The 23281-nt window shown below is 52.5% G+C and overlaps 1 protein-coding gene and 1 long non-coding RNA gene across 15 annotated transcripts in view; one reads left to right on the forward strand and one right to left on the reverse strand.

The window, feature by feature from the left end:
* Positions 1-4030: 4030 nt before the first annotated feature.
* On the reverse strand, positions 4031-7494 carry LOC125753281 (uncharacterized). Its single transcript, XR_007404710.1, has 2 exons — positions 6714-7494; positions 4031-5748 (listed from the first exon to the last, which is right to left on the reverse strand). It is a non-coding gene; the product is annotated as an uncharacterized LOC125753281 (long non-coding RNA).
* Positions 7495-17955: 10461 nt separating this feature from the next.
* Positions 17956-23281, forward strand: part of ARNTL (aryl hydrocarbon receptor nuclear translocator like) — a 30304-nt gene continuing 24978 nt past the window's right edge. For 5 of the 14 annotated variants that reach the window (XM_035704233.2, XM_025459524.3, XM_049099089.1 and 2 more), the window contains exons 1-5: positions 17956-18095; positions 18661-18681; positions 20401-20439; positions 20755-20796; positions 22146-22303. In XM_035704233.2, the coding sequence (XP_035560126.1) occupies positions 17956-18095; positions 18661-18681; positions 20401-20439; positions 20755-20796; positions 22146-22303 (400 nt within the window). Of the gene's footprint in view, positions 18096-18660; positions 18682-18899; positions 18971-20400; positions 20440-20754; positions 20797-22145; positions 22304-23281 lie in introns of all 14 variants that reach the window. The other 9 variants (XM_049099088.1, XM_049099090.1, XM_049099091.1 and 6 more) reach the window with 2 other exon arrangements.

Consider the following 23281-nt stretch of genomic DNA (forward strand, 5'->3'; position numbering starts at 1 on the left):
TGTGGAGGATCGAGTACCTTCTCTCTGAGAGGAGACTATCTTCCTGCCCAGTAAGTCCCTAACCGCTCCAGACACGGATTCTCAGAAATATATGCAGACATTTCCAGGAGGTGCAAAGAATTGAAGTCAGTACATAGGATGTCTCCGGTGTCATCTCCGTAAATTGTTTTTCCTTAATCTTTTGATGCCTCCAGCTGCTGACCTGCTTTTGAGTCCTCAGAGCTGGGAACATATGAATTAGCAGTAACAACCGTACGGGAAATACCTGGGAAATAGCTGATGAGCTTTAGTCTTAGCATCTTCAATTTTTTTCTTGGATTTCTGTCAGAGTTTTTATACAGTCTGATAATCTTTCCATGACAAAATGGTTTCTACTTTTAAAAATATATTTTGTTTAAGTTTTAGAGTTGACAAAGCTGATAATATTTCATGATGGAGGATACTTCCCGAATCAGTTTTCAACGAGCAGATCAGCCCCTTCCTCTCTCGTTCCTGGCTTCTGGCCATTCCCCTGTGTCCCAGCATCTCCTTCTGTGTGGGGGTCAGCCTGGAGCACCAAGTACACCCAGGTCAGGGGGTTGTGTCAGTACAAGTTTCGGTGGGGAAGAACTGCTGAAACCTTGCCAGAGAGATGGCTGGGAAGCTGCCTGTGACCTGGACCGACAACCCCCCTCGTCTTCCTGCCCCCCAGACCCTGCTGATGACTTGTATCCTGTGCCCCAAATAACAGTGGCTTTGGTCATTGATGCAGTCTTTAAATTCTCTGAGAAAACATTGATAGCTTGTTGGCACAGCTCTGTCATCTTACTCTTTCTCGAAATTACTTTGCTAGGCACCCAGCAGGTGCTTGGGAAACGCTTTGAATTCCATGGAGCCATTGCTGGTCATAGCCACCACCACCACCACCCCTGCTGGTGTGCTGAGAATGAAGTGAAAGTCCTGAAGGTTATGTACATTGAGATATTCCAAAGTCTTCTCCTCCTTCCTTCAGGCTGATTGATTGGCCACACCCTGGCTATCAGCACTTGCTTGTTATCAGAGTGATAGAATGGTCCAGTGGGAAGGGCCATCAGAGACCATTTCCCCTGGCCATTTTCCTGTGCAGGAAAACCCCATGTGTACTGTCCGTGACAGGCAGGCAGGTCCCTAGCCCCCCAGGAACCCACGCACCAGGCGTCCTGCTCCCTGTTTGTGGATATGTCTGCCTGTCCAAAAATCCTTCTTTATTCCAATCCAGATCTGCCACTTGGCACCGTTTCCTCATTGACCTAGGTCAGCCCTTTGTAGCAACACAGAACAAAGGTCCGCGGGCATAGCTAGTTTCTACTTTTGAGGTTTGGACGTAGTGCTCATGGACCCCTTCCCCTCCCCTTACCAACCCCTTTATCTCCCTTGCTAGGGTTTGTGTCCTCTAGGGCCATCAACCACTCTTGCTCAGATGTGACAGTCAATGTTAATTTCAGTGGTAGGGCAGCGCGAGGGCACACTGTGTGCCAGGCACTGTTCTAAGCTCTTAGATCGATGTCTTTATTACTGCCTACAGCCACTCTGTGAGGTGGGGACTGTCAGTATCCTCCTTTTGCTAATGGGGAAACCGAGGAACAGAGATTAGATCTTGTCCAGAGTCAGGCAAGTAAGTGGCAGAGCAGAGATGTGGATGCATTAGAGACTGGGGCTGGCCCTCCTTTGACTTATTTTGCAAAAAATCATTTGACCAGAGCCCGAGGTGAACCCTTTTCTGTGAAACCTCCTCAGAGATTGCTTGCACACAGTGGACTGCGGGGCAGAGGCCTGTGCACTGTCATCAACAAATGGGTTCATCAAGCTCTGCTGGGCCCTGTGGGGTGCATTTAGATCAGGGTGACAAATATGGGCTGTATTTTCTTTTCCTGAATATGAAGTCTGATGCAATGGGTTCCTCGTTTAAAGGGCTTAGTCATGGTTTTGTGGCCAGAAAGCTGAAAGAGAAAGGTGCCTGAGGACTGCCAGATGGGACCACCTCTTCCAGTACCTGATCCAGTTGTCGGTCGTAACTGATGGGGTGGAGGGGCACGATGCCCACCTGCCCTCCACAGCTGGATGGTAAGGTGCCAAATACGCATTGGTTTGCAATGCATAAATCAGGAAGGGTTTTGCAAGGTGCAGGAGAGGGAGGGGATTGCGGCTGGTCTGGCCTGGGTGGGAGCACCGGGCCCTGCCCCTTGCCAGCTGTGTAACTAGGTGCCGGTCACTTGCGGTCTTGGTTTCCTCTTCTGTAAGGTGGAAATAACACTGTCTTCTTAGAGGGATGATTTGGAGCTTAATTAAGCAGAGGCAGACATGTCGTGAAGCTGCAGTGACTGTTCTGGAGCATTCCCCACACCTGACACCTCAAGGTTTGGTGACCAAGTCCTCGTTTACTGCCTGGCCTTTCCTGCCTTTGCCGTGTGAGCTCCAGCCCCTTGGCTGCCTGCCACCGTGCGGAGTGTGGGGCGGACGGCGGAGGCCTGGGCCTTCCGGGGCGGGAGAAGTCCCTGCAGTCACGTTGGGTGTCCTGGCCTGACCCCTGGCAGGTCAGGCTGGGCTCTCCCGGGAGCATATGACTTCATCAAGAGTTGGCTTCCTGTGCTCAGGAACCCCAGGGCACCGGCCACACACCGGCTCAACCACAGGGCCGAGAAGCTGGGGTTGAACCATCTTTCTTTTTGCTCATTGCTTCTCAGACAGCCTACACCCTAGGTACTATTTCCTAAAGATTTAAGTAGCAAAGTGAGGGGACCCCAAGGTATGGGCCCCAAGACCTGGAGGGAAAGCAGCTTGAACCAATAGAAAAAAGACTGGAGAGAATCAAATTCTGTTGTTACCAAAAATGGGGCCCTGAGCAAGGACCTAACCTCCTGAAATGTGGTGTCCATGTCTGAAAATTGGGGCTGGAACTAACCCCTGAGGCTAGGAGGATTAGATGAGATACGTGTGAGCCTGACAAAAGGCACCTGGCACCGTGTCTAGCAATGAATATATATGAATATTTGAATCCTCTCCTTTCTCCTTTCCTGTCTACCCCTTCTCCTTATCTAGTCCTGACTGCTGTCGCTTCCCTATATGGCTTTGGGTAGATATCTTAACCTCTTTACCCCTTCTCTTTGTAAAAAAAGAGAGTTGAACCAGCTGCCCGTACTGAATGGGTACGTGGCGCCCCCTATAGGACACCTTGGGAACGTGCAGGGCGATTTGGCTGTCCGGGTGCGGAGGCCGGGGCTGTGGACGGGGAAGCAGATTTGCTAGGTGTAACAACCTATGGAGAACAAAGGAGTGTCTGGCATCCTGCACAACCTCCTGACGTCCAGTGGGCATTCACGTAGCTGGAACTCTGTTTACAATGATCTGAGCCTGGAATCGGACTCCCACTTTAAATATAAACACACATAATTTTTGCATGTTTTTAATATATACTAAATTTTCCAGGAACCCAGCTACCAAATATATGAGGTTTACGTGTTCGTTATAAATAGGCCCCGGCACCTCATTATATCTTTCACCATGTCTTCTGAGTAGCTGAACCCGATATTTGCATATTGACTCCATACGTAGTATCTTATTTTAACTAACCTTTCTTTCTCCTTTGTATTATAGTTAGGGTATCATGTTGCTTGCTTTTGAAATTATAAATGTTGGTAGGCTATATTATTTACAAATTTAAAGAGGGTGAAAAGAATGTTAAAAATATTTGTATTGAATCTTTGAAAGCATGAGAGAGGGAGCGTGCATGCATGTGTGTGTGTACTAGCTTATAAATTAGCTGGAGAAACCTTAGGATACATCTGAAATGACAAGAAATGGCTTCTTTGAACAAGTTGAAGGGAGACGTAGGCAAATGCAAGAGGATTGGTTAAATATATGTACATATATATACATATTTTTTAATATTAGAAAGGACAGGTTAACAGCTAAAGGGAACCAGAGGTATGCAACAAAGGAATGAGGTCAGAATATCCTACAAGGTTCCACTGAGCCTAGGATTTGCTTAATCACAGTAAATATAAAAGCCGAATATTCATCTAACCCAAGTAATTATGTAACTTTATTGGCTGAATGGTAGGGTAGGTTCTTACGTGTGTCTGTAATGACAGAGGTAATGGAAGAGAGGTACATTTTCCTCTTCCATGGTGAGAAGTGAATAGATCCTGGTTGAAACTGGAATATCGTTGAGTGGTACCATAAGCTGTTGTTCAGAAAGGTGGGGGCGCTTTCCGTAACTGGTTGCCTCTGGAAACAGGCAAGAGAATGGGCAGGAGAACCTGTGGACAGATATTTTTCCAATAGCTTTGTAGAACTTAATGAGTCTTTAAATAGGTCCTGGGGGGAAAAAAAGAGCTTCATAAAAAAATAAAAATTAAATCTAAAAAAATGGTTTCCTTTCCCTTAAAATGTCCTTTTACATAAGAATATGTAATAGAAGTCAGAATTTTTAATTGCATCCTTTGTTAGAGAAATAAGGTGTTTTGATGTTGCCCCCATCCATCTTAGAAAATATGTATATCTTAAGGAGTCTGAAACATGGTTTTCGTCATCTTTCTTCATCTCTGCCATTTGGTTTTTTTTTTCCACCTCTCCCACCTGCACAAACATTTTTTTAAACATCCATGTGTAGATTTTTAGAGAAAGGAGAACCAGCCAGCAGCCTCCCTCCTCTTTACTGTGTTGTTTTACGGCCTCTGCATGAATTAATTGTGTGAATTTTGTGAATTACCTCTTCCTATTCTTTAGATAGTTTTCCACTGAGGTATTTGTCTTTTTATCTATTCATAGGAGGTTTTTCTCTTGTTTCGTTTAACTAAGAAAGGATAATAGGCCTTCACCTGTCACAGAGCTTTCGGGTCAGACTGACCTGGGTTTGAGTCCTGGCTTTCTCACTCATGAGCTAAGAATTTCAGGCAATTTACTTAACATCTCTGAAAATTAGTTACTTCTTTGGAAATAACATGAAACAACACTGACTGGCACAAAATCAAGGCCCAGCGTGTGGTTTCAGCTGCCATAGCTTTTGCATTGTTGCTTTTGTTGTGATCCTTGCACTGAATATTTTCTCCAAAACAGTACCTCAAGAACTCATGCGCTTTCAGATCCTTGGACATGGAACGCTCCCTTGCTGTAACCAAAGCTCAGAGAAATGAAACTGAAATCACTGAAATAATTGTTTTATTCCTTGCGTAGGAATGAAAGAAAACAAGCTGATTCCGTTTTAGCTAAAAGAGGAACTTGCGGGGTCACTCCTGGGGTCAGGATACACTCCGAGCAACGTCTGAGATCTGGAGCACTGGGGGAAGGCCTTGAGATTCATCGCAAGGTTAAATCATCTTCCTCAACCAGTGCTCACCAGGACAGCATGCGGACGAGTGCATTTCAGAAAGGTTTCCAGTTGTTGCGAGTTGAAACGCAAGGGACCATCTGTTAAACACACCAGCCAGTCCCCCAGCACTCGGGTCCATTCACTGGCCTTGCTGCGTGTTTTGACGCCCTTGTGTTGTGGGAGGGAGTGGCGCGGGCACACACTGGCCCCGCCCGATTTCTCCTACTTGGGACAGAGCTTTCACTTTTCTCTTCCAAGTCCCTAAAGACACAAAGCACATGTGGGAGCCCAGCTCTTGAGTTGGACACGTTGGGGGTGCGTCCCTGTTCCGCCTCCTGGCTGTGCGATCTCAGACAAGTTGCTGTACTTCTCCGAGCCTCGGTGCCATCTTATACACGGTGTTGTTAATAATGCCGTTCCTGAAAGATCATTGAGAACCAACTCAGCCTCGTCCAGGCTAGTGGCATCCTCAGCAGGATTGATACCCAGGAACTGAGTCCCTGCGGGCAGCGGGGACACAGCGCACAGCCGGGCAGTCTGTGCTGTAACTTAGATGCCTTGTGTGCCTCTTGCTCAGCAGGTCCCGACCAACAGCCCTGGCCTCTAGGTGAACACACTGGGCATGCAGCCTGACAAGCGGAGCTCAGGTTGGGCTGCCACCCCCAGGTGTCCCCGTAGCTGGGGCCCTTTGTTGCCCCTCATGCCAGAAAAAAATCAGAAGTCCGGTTAGCTGCTCCTCCAGAGATGCCAGGAACTGAAGGTGACTCCTCACCCTGCCTGGCCGCTCAGCCCCCAGCCCTCTTATGGGCTCCTGGTTTCCTGCACTCCCCGGCCAGGACCCAGCTGTGTGTCTTCCCCAGATTATTATAGTCCTCTCCTCACTGGCCTCCCCCACAGCACACTCGTGCATGCATGTGCACACTCACACACACTTGCACATGTGTGCACACACATGCTCATATGCATATATGTGCATGCACAGGCGCGCTCTGGCACATACATGTGCAAGCTCACCTGCAGGTGTGCCCACCCAACACGTGCATTTGTACACACACAGAGACCCCACTGCCCCACATGTGCCCACACACACAGGTCCTCCTCCTCACAATCTTTTCTCAACCCCATAGCCAGACAACCCCAAGTGGGAGCCTGTCACCCCCCTATTTTGCTCACAGTCAAAGCCAGGCCCCATGTGGTCCGTGCCCATCCTGGCCCAGGGCTGGTCCCCTGGCAGCCCTCGGCTCCTTCCCCACCTTTGCATGGGCCCTTCCTGGCCTAGGGTGCTCCTCCCTCCAACCTCACCTCCCCAAACCTGACTGCCTCCACCTCCTGCCCCGATGCTGACGCCTCTCCCCAGCACTCACCACGTCCCAGCATCACTTACTTATTTGTCTCCTTTGCTTGCCGTCCTCGCCAGAATGTATACCAGATGAGGACAAGGATCTTTGTGTCTTCACCCATGGGCCTGTTGTGGAGAACGGTGCCTGGCACTTGGATGCCCTCAGCAAATATTTGTTGAAAGAGTGATGAATGATTGTGGACTCACACACTAACAGTGTCTTCATTATTACAACATTGTCCTCGATCGAAATTTGACTGCCACATGCAATTTGTGCTGGAAAGTTACTCAGACTCCCAACTCTCTTCCCATACCAATGACCTGGCGTGTATGGGTGCTCGGGAAATTGCTTTGCATGGGTTGCTTTAGGGCCTCGGGCCCCTGGTAGCCATCTGAGGCCTCTGTACCTGTCAGCAAAACCTTTTGCAGGTGGGCCACAGGGGGACATCGATCTCCTGTCCCCCGGCACTTCTGGGGTGTCGCTGTTTCGCCCCAGGGCTCCCCCCGGAGGGTGGGCAGCCCAGCTCTGGGCACAGCTGTCAGCTCAGCTGTGGTGTCCGTCTCCGTAGGGAAATTAATCACTGTCCTGTGCTTTCTCCGTCTCACCTTCCCGGGCAGCTGCAAAGTCCTGTTCTCACACATGGACTTCAGTGCCTCAGGATCCTATTCCCAGCTCTCTGTAGGAGGAGCTATTTCTCTGTATTTCGGTTTCATTGAAGTGAAATGAAGGGGCTGGGCCCCTGAAATGCCACTCAGCTTGCCAGTTGTTAGGAGTCCTCAGCGCTTCCTGCTGCAGAATGTTGGCCTCTGGGTTGATCTCTGGCCCCCTTCCCTGCGCCACCCCAGGTCCCTCACTCTGGCCTTTCCCCAGCCCCCCTCAATGACACCCTGGTGGTCCCCAGAGGCCCTCCCTGCCCCGGGCTGGGCCCCCTCGATGGTAACTTTCTCTGCGTCCACCAAGCCTGTGTACTCGGCTCTTACCATTTCTTCTTTTTTTAAAAAAAAATTATTATTTTTTATTGGAGTTTGATTTGCCAACATATAGCATATCACCCAGTGCTCATCCTGTCAAGTGCCCCCCTCGGTGCCCATCACCCAGTCACCCCCACCCCCCGCCCACCTCCCCTTCCACTACCCCTCGTTCGTTTCCCAGAGTTAGGAGTCTCTCATGTTCTGTCTCCCTTTCTGATATTTCCCACTCATTTTTCTCCTTTCCCCTTTATTCCCTTTCACTATTTTCTACATTCCCCAAATGAATGAGACCATATAATGTTTGTCCTTCTCCGATTGACTTACTTCACTCAGCATAATACCCTCCAGTTCCATCCACGTCGAAGCAAATGGTGGGTATCTGTTGTTTCTAATGGCTGAGGAATATTCCATTGTATACATAGACCACATCTTCTGTATCCATTCATCTTTCGATGGACACCGAGGCTCCTTCCACAGTTTGGCTATTGTGGACATTGCTGCTAGAAACATCGGGGTGCAGGTGTCCCGGCGTTTCACTGCATCTGTATCTTTGGGGTAAATCCCCAGCAGTGCCATTTCTGAGCTCCTCATTTCAAACTTTCCGTTCTGAGTGTGCCGCCTTTGACATCAAAGCTGACCTTTCCACAGCCTTCTACCCTCCTCCCACCAGCGTGAGGTCATCCATCTCAGTGAGCGCAGTTAACCTGTGAGCATTCAGAGATGCAGCTCATTCGTCCTGTGAGGAGGCAGGCTCCTCCCCGGCAGGTGAGAGACGGCAGCTCCCAGGGGCAGCTCCCAGGGGCCGGGGAGCTGGCCCAGGATGCACGCCTCGTCCGTGGTGCCGCTGGGATTTGAACCCAGGCTGTCTGGGTCCAGACACCCTGTGCTGACCACCACTCTGTCCTGCCGTTTCGTGTGCCCATCATCTCACCCTTTTGTCCACACCTCCACCTGCCCCGTGCCCGGGGGAGAATCGCAGCTCTCCCCCAGCTCCTGTCTGTGGAGGGGCTGGGGACCCCACAGGCCTGGCCCACCAGCTCTGTCTTCTTCCCGTTTCCCCTCCACCTTGCCCCCATTCTCCAAGGAGGCAGCTCCCTTTTCTTCTCGGAGTCCCAGCCCTCCTGGGGCCCACCCCTGCTGCCCTGCCTTACCTCCTGTGTGCCTCCATCTGCAGCCCCAACCTGAGACTCAAGGCGCCTTTGGGCCGCCCCATCTTTGACCGTGCTCTCCCTCACGCCAGCTGCCTGCATTTGACCATGAAATAACAGCAGTGCGTGCTTTTGTCTCCTTTAGAACAAGATGCAGATGTTTTCCAGAACTTTCTTCAACTTCAGGCAGTAAGTTTTTTGGTGGCAAATGTTCTTCCCCTAAGTCTTTAGGGCCAGGCTCTCTTACTCTATACCTTAAAAAATGAAGAAGAAAGGTTCTTCTTCCTATACTTCAATGATAGACTTGGCCAAGGTCTAAGCCGGTGTCTCTATTACATTCATTCAACAAACACCTACTAAGCACTGTGCTGCGCTAGCTGCATGCTTGGTGCCAAGCCTCTCAACGACATCTCCGAACCCCTCTAGCACCCTCGGCAGCCCCCCGGAGCCCGGAATTCTGTAGAATTCCGAGGAATTCTCCATCGGTGGTATCGGAGATCTTTTCTACAAGAACAAGCCTGGTTTGCATTACGAAATGCTGAAGGATTTACAAATCCTGCCCCCGCGAGACCCTCTGAGCTGGCCCTCCAAGTCCTGAGCTTCCAAACACAGCCTCCTTGCTCTGTGTTTGATTTCGGGGTTCCCAAGCCTCTCGAGCTACCAGTAGGACTGGGTCCCTAAGTACCACAAACAGGCTCCCCGGGCCCCTGACAGCCACGGCAAGCACTTCTCTCCCTGGCTCAGGACAGACCTCTGACCACCCCGTGCACCGGGCAAGCACCTGCAGCATCCAGTTCGGGTCTCGCCGCCTCCCTGGTTCTCTCTCCTCCCCTTACCCCCACCACACACACCAGCTGATCAATTATTTTCGCCTCCTGTCCGCCCCTGTGCCTCACCTGTGCTTCATGGCCAAGAGAAGGGCCCTCCTTCCTCAAGTCACTTGGCTGCCACCTGCTGGAAATTTGTCAGAATGGCCCTACAAACCTCGGCCGCTTAGCCTAAGCCGAGGCGCATCCTGGGCTTGTGCAACGCGCTGCACACGCAGCCGCAAGCGTGTCCCTGCCTGTCTCTTTACTTAGACCCTGTCTCTCCAGCTAGACTGAGGGAGTCTTGAACGTTAGGACTGCTCCTTCCTCCCTGTGTCCCCAGTGCCCCAGAGGCTAGAGAAAGGCTTGCTGAATGATCCCGAGACAGACACCTGTTACCTTGGTGCAGACATCAGGTCTCCCCGGGCGAACATTCTCTAAGTGGCATCTGTTGCCCACAGCAGGGCAGCCGAACCCCCCACAGGCTGTCAGAGTGACCGTGGGGGGCCCGGGGGGGACTTGCAGCGAGACAGAGCCCTTCTAGCATCTGGCCTCGGACCACCAGCACCTGGATAGACCAGAGCGGCCCCTCATCCATTCCCTCCGTAAGCCTGGAGCCGCCACCAGCAGCGGGCCACCTGCCATGGCTCTCGGGGCCGAGGCCTACAGCACGTCTGTGCCCCTGGCCGGCCCGCGAAGGCTGTGGGATGCAGCCATGGCCACACAGGAGCCCTTCCTGGGGAGCTCGGGGCTTTGGGGGGAGCAGATCGGTAAGCAGCCAGCAGACAGGGTGGTCAAGGATGCTGATTTCCCCTTCATGGACATGCACCATCAAAAGCCACCACCCCAGGGCCATCTGGGGCTTTGCAAGGTGGTCTGCACAGGACTCCGTCAGCTGTCCCAGCCGAGGGTAGGGACAGGAGGGGGGCAGGTAGGGGAGGGCTCCTCATCCCCCTCCTGCCTTCCCTGGGGGCTGGGGAGGGCCTGAGACAGGACTGGCAGCGGTGTGGCAGGCAGAAGGGACCAGCGTGGAGCCAGACACGTCGGGTTCCCGTGCCCACTCGCTGTGTCATCTAGGGCCACGCAGCTTTGCCTCCTCAGTGCTTCCCTGGAAAACTGGGATAGTGATCACAGTAGGTTATTGTGAAGATAAGCTGGGCCAGGGTGAACACATCCCCTTTCCCTCCGCCTCCGGGCCTCCGTCTGCGCTTCCTCCGTCCAGCCGGTGGGGGTCAGCTTAGGGCGACGGATAGAGCCAGCGGCAGGAGCCAGGGGACCACCGTCCCGTCTGTCTGGGACTAAGGGGTTGTCTGGGGGTTCCCGTGCAGAAGTGGGAAGGTTTGAGGCGACGAGGGCCGGTCACCCTGCTGACACACACGCTCTCCACCTCCACGCCTGCAGCAGCGAAGGGTTGCTTCTTCCTCCCGCTGGTGCTGCTCATCCATCCGGGACCTTGGCGAAAGGAGCCTCCAGCCGGGAAATTGCCAGTCTTGGCACAAAGGAACTCACGGTAAAAGTTCTGTTCCAAAGTCGAGGCTGTCGCTCAGGCCCACAGGCATCGGTCCAAGGAAGTCACCTGGCCGGGCCGGCCCCGGGGGGTGTCCTGCAGACTTGTCCTCGCAGGGAGGGCAGCCACCAGTTTGAACCGGGGTGCTGGCTCAGGGAGGAGGGAAAGCAGAGAGAGACGCTCGTCTGCGATCGGTGGTCTTCTATGTGGTCACCCCCCAGTAGATGACACGTGTGCGTTTCTCTGCCCCTGCTCAGAGGGGCAGCTGTGTGTGCTTTGGGTGACATCCGCAGCCTTCTCAGCTGCAGGGGCAGCCCGGGCTGGGACTTCTCGTCTAGCCTCCCTGCCCCGATCTTCTCTGTGAGCCCCTGAGATCCTTCTCCCTGAACTCCAAGGAGCGCGAGGGGACTGTGGAGGCACCGAGGGTACCACCAAGTCCTCCCCGGGCACACTGCACGAGTCCCTTCGTGCTTTGCTTCCTCTGACATCCAGGGAGCCTCCCCCTCCTTTGGAAGGCTCCAGCTCAGAAGTGGGCACACCTGTGGCCCCCGATTCCAGGCCCACGGGCCAGGCTCTCCCAGGAGTGTCTTCACTCTGTGTCACTCGGATGGCAGCACCAGGGCTGGCCCTGAGCTCCCCTTGGCAAGGACGACTCTCCCAGTTCCCTGTGGCCTCTTGGAGCCCCTCCCTGGGCTCAGTTCTCTTTGGGAAGTAGCTCAGAAAGAGAGGGGTTTTTGTTGTTTTTCTTTTGTTGTTTCATTGTCTTACGTCTAAGAACACCGTCTTGGAGAGAAAACAGTTTTCCAGAAATACTTGTCACCGCTGATTCAGCTCCCTTACTTTGTCCAAGCATATAAGAAAGGCCTTCTGATTTTTATTAAAAAGATTTTATGGTGATTCCTGGGTGGCTCAGTGGTTTAGCGCCGCCTTCGGCCCAGGGCGTGATCCTGGAGTCCCGAGATCGAGTCCTGTGTTGGGGCTCCCTGCATGGAGCCTGCTTCTCCCTCTGCCTACGTCTCTACCTCCCTCTCTCAGTGTGTGTGCGTGTGTGTGTGTGTGTGTGTGTCTCATGAATAAATAAAATCTTTAATTAAAAAAAGATTTTATTTATTTGAGAGAGCACGAGTGAGGGGGAGGGGCAGAGGGAGAAGCAGGCTCCGCGCTGAGCAGGGAGCCCAGAGCCCGGCAAGGCCTTCTGATTTTTTTTTAAAGAGTTTATTTATTTATTCATGAAAGACACAGAGAAAGGCAGAGACACAGGCAGAGGGAGAAGCAGGCTCCACGCTGAGCAGGGAGCCTGATGTGGGACTCGATCCTGGGACCCCGGGGATCACACGCTGAGCTGAAGGCAGACGCTTAACTGCTGAGCCACCCAGGTGCCCCAAGGCCTTCTGATTTTTGTTTTGTAAGATAGAGTGCCAGGATTTATGTTAGCATTCATTATGTCTATAAAGTAAATTTGAGTATTGGGACAATTGGTCCAAATAATACATTTTACATGGCGTCTGGCACTGAGAGCCTTCCTCTAAATTTTGGAGCCATGGGGGAGAGAGAGTGAGGGGTGTAGTGGGAGCACCCTAGTAGTGAGATCGTGGGGCGGGGGCAGAGGGCCACAGGTGCCAAGAGAAGGGTCAGAGCGGCACGGGGAGAGCCGGAAGGCTTCTCTGAGGAGCTGCCACCTGGGGGCACTTGAAAGGAAAGCAGGAGTTCACCAGGTGCCCAGTGGGTAAAGGGAGCCACACCTGCAAACGGCGTGGGCATAGTTGAGGCCACGTGTGCTTGAGAACTTACGTTTCCCGGTGGCCCAGAGCCTTGGGGAGCAGATGGCGGGGCAGGATGCAAGCGGGCCAGCCTGCCCTGGAGGCTTGGTGTGTCCTGGCAGGGAGCTTCTGGAAGGCTCAGGGCAGAGCAGTAAAGCCCCTGGAGTGTTTAAGTGAGGGGGTGTCCTGTGTGCGACCGGAGCAGCCTGGATGGAGTCGGTGGCCAGGGGACAGAGGGCCGGTGGGGAGGGGAGGAGAGGGCGCCCGCGTGGGCCCTGGATTGCCCGGTTGGGTGCCGGAGAAGAGTGTGGGGCGAGTGTGGGGAGGCCGGCCGAGGCGGGGCAGCTCGGCCCGGGGGCTTGGGGGCAGGGCTCCAAGGCCGTGTCCACACTGGCTCCCGGAGTCAGACCGCAGAGGGGCGGGCGTCGGGAGGACGTCCATTTGAAGGCCTCGCAGTGGGGAAGCCGCAGGTCCACCGAGGCCGCAGGAAGCCCCGGGACCTTTGCTTCAGGGAGGTTCACGGCTGTCGGGAGCTGACCCTGCCCTGCGCGGGAGGGGGACGGGCCGCAGGCCGCGCGTGGCTCGGAGCCTTCTCCCCGCCGACCGTGCCCGCAGCTCGGGGTGCCCGGGGTGCCCAGAGCTTCCGGGCCCTTCTCTCCAAAGGCCTCACTTGCTCTCGGGTGCCGCGTGCGTGCGGTGGCTTAGTGTCCACTGTCCCGGGGCCCCGCGCCTCCGCCGTGTCACCTCGCCTGCTGTCCCCCACAGCCTCTCTCTGCCTCGTCTCTCTCTGCCCCGTCCTCTCCTGTAGGCGAAGACCAGAGGATCTGCCTCCCAGAGTTGTGTGCGGGCCCAAGGCCGTGAAGCAGTAGGGACCTGCAGTAGGGACCTGCAGTAGGGACGGTGCCTGACACCCAGCACTCCCTCAAGAAGCGGGCGCTATTATTTTTATTGCCTGACCCAGTAGGAGAAATGAAAAGTCCAGTTGTCTTCTGTCCCTTAAGACCGCGTCCAAGGATCCATGTTTAGTCCTTTAAAAAGCAGTGTCTTGGGATCCCCGGGTGGCTCAGCGGTTGAGCATCTGCCTTCAGCCCAGGGTGTGGCCCTGGAGTCCCGGGATCGAGTCCCACGTCGGGCTCCCTGCATGGAGCCTGCTTCTCCCTCCGCCTGTGCCTCTGCCTCTCTCTGTGTGTCTCTCATGAATAAATAAATAAAATCTTTTAAAATAAAATAAGTAAATTAATTAAATAAATAAAAAGCAGCGTCTTCCACAGAGAAGCCCTCCCGCGAGCTCCTCCACGTGTTGGCAGGTTAGCTGAGCGGGCGCCGGCGGTGAGGACGTGAGCCACCGGCCTGGCCGCCTCGAGCGGAGCCAGTGGGTTGTGCGGTGTATCTTCCCCCAAGTGACCTGTGTGGGTTTTCTTTCCTTGTGGGCCCCGCTGTAGGTTTCTGGAAGAAGTTGACTGCCTGAAAGGAAACTACAAAACATGAGACTCGCTTTGAGGTGACCAATAAGTCCCGTGGCCCCTTGCTCCGCCCAGGGTGGATCTGAGCTTTAAGAACTATAACTTCAGGTAATAAAATCACACACCCAAGCCCCCTCCCCCCGCCCCCCACACCTGCTATCGTTGGCGGCCTCCACGGTAGTTCTTCTTTCAGAAAGTGTGGTTTCTCCCAGCAGCCCTGAAGCTTGGGGTAGTCCACCTCCTGCAACTGTCCAGCTGCTCAAAAAGAGGGAGTGGGGGCTAGAGGTAGCACCCCCGTGTCTGCTGGGCAGCCCAAAGGCTCACCGAGACCCCGAGGGTCGGGCTCTGTACTCCTGATATCTGTGATAACAGCTCCTAGCAGCACCTGTCAGGGCCTTCGATGTGATTACATGATTATAGAACGCTCCTCAAAGAATCCACTGGAATAACCTGGAAATTTCTGAAAATGAAAAGTCTGAAGAGGAAGAGGGTTTGTTCTACCTAATAGTGGAAATGTATTATGAGGCCACAATATCAAATAGTGTGGTACTGGATTGGAAGTAACTAGATCCAAGGACCAGAAGAGGAAGTCTACAAATAGACTATAAATCCATAAAGGTGGCATTTCAGATGATTGGTAAATGGTCTGGTCTGGTAAATGGTGTCGGCACAGTTACCTGTCCACTGAAGGGCAATAGGTAGGTACCTCCAACCGTAGGTAGTATACCAGAAGTAATTTCCAGATGGATTAGGAGCTAAGTAAATCATAAAAATATTAGTAAAGAGGATATTTATAATTTAGGGTGCAAAAAGGCTTTGAAAAAACATGTCACTTCTAGTATCACCTATAAATACTGTAAGCAAAGTTAAAAGGCAAAAAGGGGGTGGGTATTTATGACATCTGTGACAAACAAGGAATGAATATCCCAAATATACGAATTTACGTATTCATTCAACACCTATTTGTTAGGTACTTTCCATATGCTAGAAAGTGTCCTAGGCCACTAAGGTGCAAGTAGTGAACTGAACAAAATGCCCGCTCTTCTGATGCTCCTAGTCTAATGGTCTAATGGAGAGGAAGCTAGTAAATAAAGAAGTAGATTATTGCTAGGGGCTATGGGAAAAAAATGAAGCCAGGTGGGGGTGGTTAGGGATGATTGGTCCTGGTGGGGTGTTGTAGTATATGGATATTCAGAGAAGCTTCACTGCTGAAGTGACATTTGAGCAGAAATACAAAGGAGCAAGGAGAGAAGTGGGAGCTGATGGGATTTTCTAACAGGTTGGGTGCAGGTTGTAAAAGGAAGCAAGGAGTCAGGATGACTTCTAGGTTTGGGGCCCGAGCATTCAGAAGTACCACTTACTGATGTGAGCATCACCAAGGGGCTTGGCTCGGGGAGAACCAGGGGGTTTGGTTTGGACATTTCAGTTGGAGGCCTCTTTGCCGTGTAAGTTTGGAATTCAAGAGCAGTCCAGGCTGGAGGGATAAATTTGGGAGTTCTCATAGCATAGATCATATCTGAAGCAGCAAAATTAGACCTCTTGGGGAGTGGGTATAGGCCGAGGAAGTCTGAGGACATCTGCAGGACCCTCATGTAGAGGTGAGGGAGGAGGAAGTAGCCACAAAAGAGACCCGCAAGGAATGGGTGGCCACTGAAATAGAAGGGGACAATGAGGAGGTGGCCTCTCCGGAGCTGAGAGACAGTGAGGAGGGACAGATCAGCTCTAGCAGATGTCAGGATGGGGCAGGTAGGGAGGTTGGAGAACCAGCTACCAGACTTAGCAATGACAATGACGAGCCCACTGGGGCACCTAACAGGGCTATTCTGTCGGAATGATGGGGACAAAAGCCCAATTTGTGTTGCTTTATAGAGAGTAAGAGGAAAAGAACTAGAAACAGAAAAATGGGGGTACCAGCTAGAAGGGAATGGAGTTCAGAAAAGCGTGTGTGTTTTCCCCAAGATGAGGGTTGTTGTTCATGTTTATCCAAGTGAGAGTGACCCAGTAGGGTGGGGAAAGTGGATAGTGCAGGGTGCGTGGCAGGGAGAGAATCCTGGGGCAATGATCTGCCCTAGTGAGAGGGGGTGGGCGCTCCTAACCAGCAGCGTCTAGGTGGGCCAGTGGATGCGCTCCCTTTTCTCCATGAAGTAGAAAGCAAAGTATCTGCTAGAGGGAGGATGGGGAGCTGTTGGAGGCTTGAGGAGAAAAGAGAGGGTATGACGTGCTTGGTGGCAGATGGGGGAATCCACGGAGCAGGGGAGCCAAGGAGCAGCGGGCAGCACTGGCATTGGAGGTGCGCGAGGCGGTGGATGGGAAAGGAGAGCAGCCGGTTCACCGTGTGCTTCTCTGCCACCAGGTTCCGGTGCCCAGGTGAACATGAGTTAGGAGGCCCATCCATACTGAAGAAAACGTGGTAGGAAAACAGGACATGAGTGGGCAGAAAGGAAACCAGACACATGTCTATAAACATAGGGACACCATCCGTAATCATTTAAAAATGCAAGTAAAAACCAATGGGGTTTTGTTTTTTCCTTCAGATTGACAGGAGCTCTTGCTGGGGATAGAAATTATTGGAGCTTTTCAGCAGCACAGTGTTCCAGAATGTACCAAGACATATTATGTGTGTTCCCTTTTGTCCTGCTTTTAGACATTTAGACGGAGAGATAATAGCTCAAGTGCCTGGAGTTAGAACACAAAGATGCTCCCTCTGGCTGTGGTTGTGAAAGTGAAAAGTTGGCGCACACCTAACCTGGTGCACTCATCTGTGGGTGGAACAGAAATCAGGCAAATGAGCTCACAGCCCCCTCTTGCTTTGCAGATGAAGAAACTTGAGCCCAGGGAGAGGGAGTGACCGCCCCAGTCACCTGGTGTGGAGCTGGGACCCCCGTGTGGGTGGGCAGCGCACGGGCCCTCCCTCTTCGACTTGGTTTGGAGTTGGAGTCCCTTGCAAGGTACTCATCAGCCTCTTTTTTGGGCCGACTTACCCCACGCTTATAAAATGTGGATTCTCAAAATGTTTTGCAAATTTGTCTGCACTGTCTTTGTGTCATCATGCAGGTTTTCCTTGCAGGGGATGCTGGGGGCAAAGGCTGGTCAGGGCAGTCAGGACAGACTTTGCCCGGCCCCGTGATAGACGGGGGACCATATCTTCCCCAGCTCCCAAGAGAGACTCATGGCCGGAGAAAGGATATTTTCTGCTTTCCAATGACTTTTACAAGAGTTGTAACAAAAATACAAAGATAACGAGTGAATTGTGTTTATTTTATTGATTGCAAGAAAATAAAATGAGAGCTGTCAGAGGATATCTGGTCCCCTCATGGGAGGAGCACTGGGCTCCAAGTCCATAGAGCCTTGGGTTCTGGAATCGTTCTTGCATGCCCTAGCACGGGCACCCAGGAGAAGCCACCCAGTTGCTCTGAACTTTGTGTCTTCATCAGAGCTATGAGCAGGTCAACCTCCGTTCTCTATGCTAACTCCTAAAGCACATCCTGTTCTCGCCAGTCTGCGGTGTCCCTACTCCTGCTGCTGGGTGGGAGCCGTGTTGGCGCAACAGCCCAGTACCCCGCTCTCCACCACGTTAGAAGGGCGCCTAGAAATCACCTCTGTGCCTCCTTGTGCCAGTTGCAGACCTCCAATGGCTGACCAGAGAATGGACATTTCTTCGACAATCAGTGACTTCATGTCCCCAGGCCCCACCGACCTCCTCTCCAGCCCCCTCGGCACCAGTGGCATGGATTGCAACCGGAAGCGGAAAGGCAGCTCCACCGACTACCAGTAAGGCCTTCTGGGCTCCTCTTCCTCTGCCTGAACTTGGTGTCTACTCCTGGCACGCTGAAGGGCTGGCTCCTGTTCCTCCTGGAAGAAGGGGTCCTCTTTGTGGAAAGGGCTGGAAATGAAAGCTACAAGTCTAGGCGGCCATACAGTGGGGTCTATTGTTGTTGTTGTTTTTATCTCCCCACTGGATTGCAAGCAGGATGGAGCCTCCAGCACTGCTGAGGCACCCACATCCCCCCTCCTGTCCCCAAATTGTCCCACATCAGGGGAAAAGGAAGAGCCCTAAAGCCAAGGTCTACCTTTTACCGTTTCCTTTGTCCTCCTTGGCTCCCTTGAGCCAGCTGGCTTAGCCCAGTGCAAATTTGTCCTGGGTGTAACCTCGTGGTTTCAAAGAGAACTTTGCCTGAAGGCCTCTCTGAGGAAGACCTCGGTTGCTTAATTGTTTGTGGCAGGTGTGAGTGCAGGTCCTCTCCCAAAGCACCGTAGGAGCATTGACACCACCCTGAAACATTACTCCAATTACTATGTACCTGTTATATTAAATAGTATTTTTGTTTCTTTTTAGACTTGATGACTTTTCTTTTGAGTAAGTAAATTTTCCCACTTACAGTCCACTCTTGTATATCTGTACACACACCCAGGGGATAGGGCGATGCGGAGAACCTTCTAAGGCACGTTTTGTTTTGTTGAGGCAACTGCGTGCAATCTTATCCCGACGTCCACTGGAGAGGTTTTCTTTTGTTTAATGAGGGAAAAATCTCCAAGGAGGTGTCTCCCCCACAGCAGATGTCCTTTCTGCTGAAGTTCACAGGTCGAATTTGGGGAGCACAGTGACCGAAGGTCAGATGCCCACTAGGAGATGCTATGATTAATGTGTAAGTGACCCCAGATGATTGAGCAGGCGACTCCCAGGGGATGGAGAGTGGGTGTGAGGCCTGAGAGGGTTCTTCTGGACCAGTCCATCCCCCACAGGGAGGCCAGGAGTTTTTCCACAGACCTCTTGTCTTGAGCAAGTTCTCGTGGAGTCACCGGTGCCTTCTAAGACCTCTGCGATCTAAACCTGTGGTCCCCTGTTGTGTCCCCACCCAAGACCTCCAGGTTTCCCTCATGGACCCCTTGCAAATCTTCTGTGATTTGTGGAGACCATATTAAGCACCCCTAGCCCCCTTCCCGGTCATCTTAATGTGCTGAATGTATCTGATCTGTCAGGCGGAGCTCTCTTCACCTGAGATGATGATCCAGGCCTTGGTGAGCAGATACGAGCCAAGACAGAAGGGGAGGGAGAGCTTTCATTTTCCCCTGTGGCCTGAATGGTTTCTCTGCTGTGCTTTAGGACTAGCTGGAGAAGTTCTCTGCCTGTGAGGCAGCCAAGGGCTCCTGGTTGGGAACCACTGTCCCAGAATGCCCATGATGTGATTTAGTGCTCCTGAGAAAAGTGGCTTTTGCCCTTGAGGCTCCATTGCTTGAAGGGCCATGTCCCTCTGTTCTTCCCAGACAAAAAAGAAGGAAAGGCTCAGGTGCCAGTCAGGGCCCTCCTGCTGATAAGCTTAGGGGCTGGAGAAGGGTGTGGGCTGACCCCAGGGAGATTTGGAACCCCCTTCTTGGAGGATTCTAGTCTGTTTTCTGTTGAACCATAAAGTGCCATGAAACTGGGACCTCTGGAGTCTATAAAAGGGAGGTAGATCCCTGCCGTGACCCCAGGACGCTCTGTGGCCTGACAGGGTTCCATGCCCCTTGGCCCCACTCATGCCCTGGATCCCAGCTCCTTAGGCCGAGGAGGTTCCCACCTGGCTGAGAACCAGAACACTGGGTATCAGTGCCTTTGAGAAGCTGCCTCAGGACTCCGCTCAGTGCTTCTCCGTGGGTACATTCGTCTCTCCCCCCCCCCCCCCCCACCAAATATGCACAGGTATATTTGAGGCTTGGTATGTTCTGCAAATGAATAAACTCCATTTATCCAGAATGATGGGAACAATGAGGTATTCTGGTTATTTGGATACTCTGATTAAGAATGTCCATAAATGCTGTGTATTCCCGATCTTCAGAATATGGCCTAAAATATTACCATGCAAGCTCTGTGGATGACCATACGTAGCTTTTGTTTGGTCATCCAGAAACCCGGTCCTAGTTTCGTAGTAGGTGCAAGCTGTGTGTGTCTGACGATCCTGTGTCGATAATCAGTACTGTGGCCATTTGAACATTCTGACTATTTGGTTTCTGGATAAATGAGAGCCTTCCATGTTGTAAGAAGCTGCTTCGTATGTCTTGATTAACAAAAACTCACGTTCTCTCTTGTTTTTTTCAGAGAAAGCATGGACACAGACAAAGACGACCCTCACGGAAGGTACCATGAACCCAGTCGTGACCTTCATCCTGCTAGTGGTTTTCCTTGCATAATTACGTGTTCTGTTAGTTGGCGCAGATCTCACCCATGTCCTTGACTGGGGATAAGAGGGAGGCTGTGAGCCGGGGAGTTCAAGATGGTCACCCCTGGCCCCCGGCGTAGCTAACATCAGGAGCCCTTGTGTGTTGAGAGAGAGGACAGGGATTAAGCCGGGAAATGAATGAAGCTGGGAAGAAAAGAGAGCTTTGTAACTTGGCCATTAGTCTCCTAGGGATCGTGTTTTATCTTTTGCTTTTTTTTTTTCTTCCGTTCCAGGTTAGACTACACAGAGCACCAAGGAAGGATAAAAAATGCAAGGTAAGGGCGGGCCTGTCTCTAAACCGTCCTGGCTCTGGGTGTTGAGAGCACGGCTGAGGTGGCTCTGTGTCTGGTCCCTGCTGGTCTGAGCATCCTTTCGGGGATGGGGAAGGGGTTGAGGGCCTTCGCTTGAGGTGGCCGCCTGCCCCTTGTCCCCTCCACACTGGAGTGGCCTTCGCTCTTGGCTGTCTAAGCCCATTAAACCTGAAGGGGCCCTTGGAGTAGCAGGAAGTCCTTCAAGGCTGAAGCTTTTCCCCAGCTGTCTTCAGCAGGTTGCTGCTTCCTGACTCGAGGGCCCCCAGAGGAGACCTGGCTCAGTGACTCGTGCTTGGGCTGGGCCTCCCCTCTCAAAGTGGCCCTCCCTGCACTGTGAGGCCGGACATGGGGCTCCTTTGAGTAGATTCTTTGACTCGGTCCTTCCTGCCTCCAGCCACATGTGCTGCCCCCATCCACGTGGGTCTTCCGCGCTCCTGCCATTAGCTCCAGGGCCCTCTGAGGCTGTCATGCCATAGAATTTGACTGACCTGAGACTCCTGGCTTCCCCCTCCTGCACAGCCTAGCCTTGGTGGGGGGTCCTGCTTGGTGGCTCTGTTGCTATGGCAGCAAACTGCGTTTCCAAGGGTGATGCACCTCCATAGGGACAATCACAGTGGCAGGTACAAAGTAGTCGGGGAGAGTGCGTACCTGTGGAAGCACCCTCCTGCCTTGCTGCGTGGCCATGCCGGGGAGGGAAGAGTAGAACATTCTTCAGAGGAAGCTCATTTTTCAGAGGAAGCTCTCGGGGACAGATGCAGCGTCTGCTATATCTTGGTGGGGTCGCGGTTGGTCCAAAGATGGCGGCATTGGTTACCTAGTGACTCAGTCAGGGAGTCTCTGACAGGTGCACCGCGGGCTCCTCACAACCTCAGAGACCACTTCGGGATCACAGGATCCCCCCAGTGGCCATTCCAGAAGCTTCACTCTTTGCAGACCCCACCTCCCTTCTCTTTCCTTTCATGCTTACCTTAAAATGCAACCTTACAGAGGCTGAGAGGAAAAGAAATGAGAAATCAGCCCTCCAGTTTGCTCTGAGCAGACAGTTTTGGTTGTTTTTTTTGTTTTTGTTTTTGTTTTGTCCTATTTCTCCTTCATGCTAAGTATGAGGGAGGCCTACAAAACCCCAGTAGTGACCCCTGGCAGGGAGGCCACTATTTTGGTGACTAGTCAAAAAGTCTAGTTCAAAACCTGGTGCACGTTGTAAAGGTGGCCTGTCAGGGGAAATGTCAAAACCAGTTACGGCTTATTTTTGTCGTCGTTTCCCTGAGGCTCGGCCTCATTTTATAGAAATCGTTTTTCCCCTTGTTGTGCAGGGAAGCTCACAGTCAGATTGAGAAGAGGCGTCGGGATAAAATGAACAGTTTCATTGATGAGTTGGCTTCCCTGGTGCCCACGTGCAACGCCATGTCCAGGAAGTTAGATAAGCTTACCGTGCTGAGGATGGCCGTTCAGCACATGAAGACGTTACGAGGTGAGACCTCGGGCTTCATCTTCTTTGTGACCTTGTCCGCACATGTTGCCTCCCTCGCCTCAGTTGTGCCTGAGTCCCCAGTACAGTGTGTGTCAGTTGACAAATGTGCAGCCTTGAGCAACAGGCCTGGTGCCACGTGGGGTGATCACTGAGCTTACATGGGGTCCGGTTGGGGTTTTGCAGCCGTTCCTCCTGCCCAGGGGGTAGAGGCTGTGATGCATGCTCGTGTCTGCACGTGCCTGTGATCCTCGGGTGCCGTGTGTAGCCGAGGGGGCCACACATCTTGCATGTAGGGTGGCCTGGGTGCCGGCTGTCAGAAGGACGGGTGCACCTAGGGATGCCGGTGGGGGGGTCCCTTCCTGTCTTTCAGAGGAAAATTCACCATGGCTCCTTTAAGGAGTGAGTCACCGGCTGATGGTTCTTGCTGCATTTTACTGTCAGGGATGAACACTGATGGTATTTTCATGTTCCTGGAACATTCCCAAACCAGATAGAGTCTTCACGAGGGAGGCAGCGTCTTCCTTCCTCTCCGAGCACGGGGCGGGCGAGCACGCGGGGCAGGAAGGTGGAAGTGGCGCTCCGGTGGGGCCTCGGACCCTCGGAGGGAACTGGAAAGTGGGTGCTCAGTCCGCTCAGACCTCTGACCCGCGTGCTACAAGGATTGTGTCTTCGTGTTTCCACAAAGCCACCAGAAGGGCACAGTCGCCGGTTTTGTCTGACTTGCGATCCCCATTCAGACCTGTCTGCGTCGTGTCCACTAGAATTTCCTCTTAGTGAAGGTGATAGAGATTAGGTTATTACAAGCTAACTTTTATTAAGTTGGAAGGAAACGAGTGACACATCTCGAGTCATAAAAAGCCGGGATGTGGCTCAGCCTGTGCCTGGTTAGTTGATGTGAAAGTCCCAGGCACATCTGTCACCCTCCTTCCCCGTGTGCTGTGAATCATGGACCTTTTCTGTTTTATTTCTTCACTGTTC

The sequence above is a fragment of the Canis lupus genome, chromosome 21, assembly GCF_003254725.2.
Source record: "Canis lupus dingo isolate Sandy chromosome 21, ASM325472v2, whole genome shotgun sequence".
Lineage (NCBI taxonomy): Eukaryota > Metazoa > Chordata > Mammalia > Carnivora > Canidae > Canis > Canis lupus.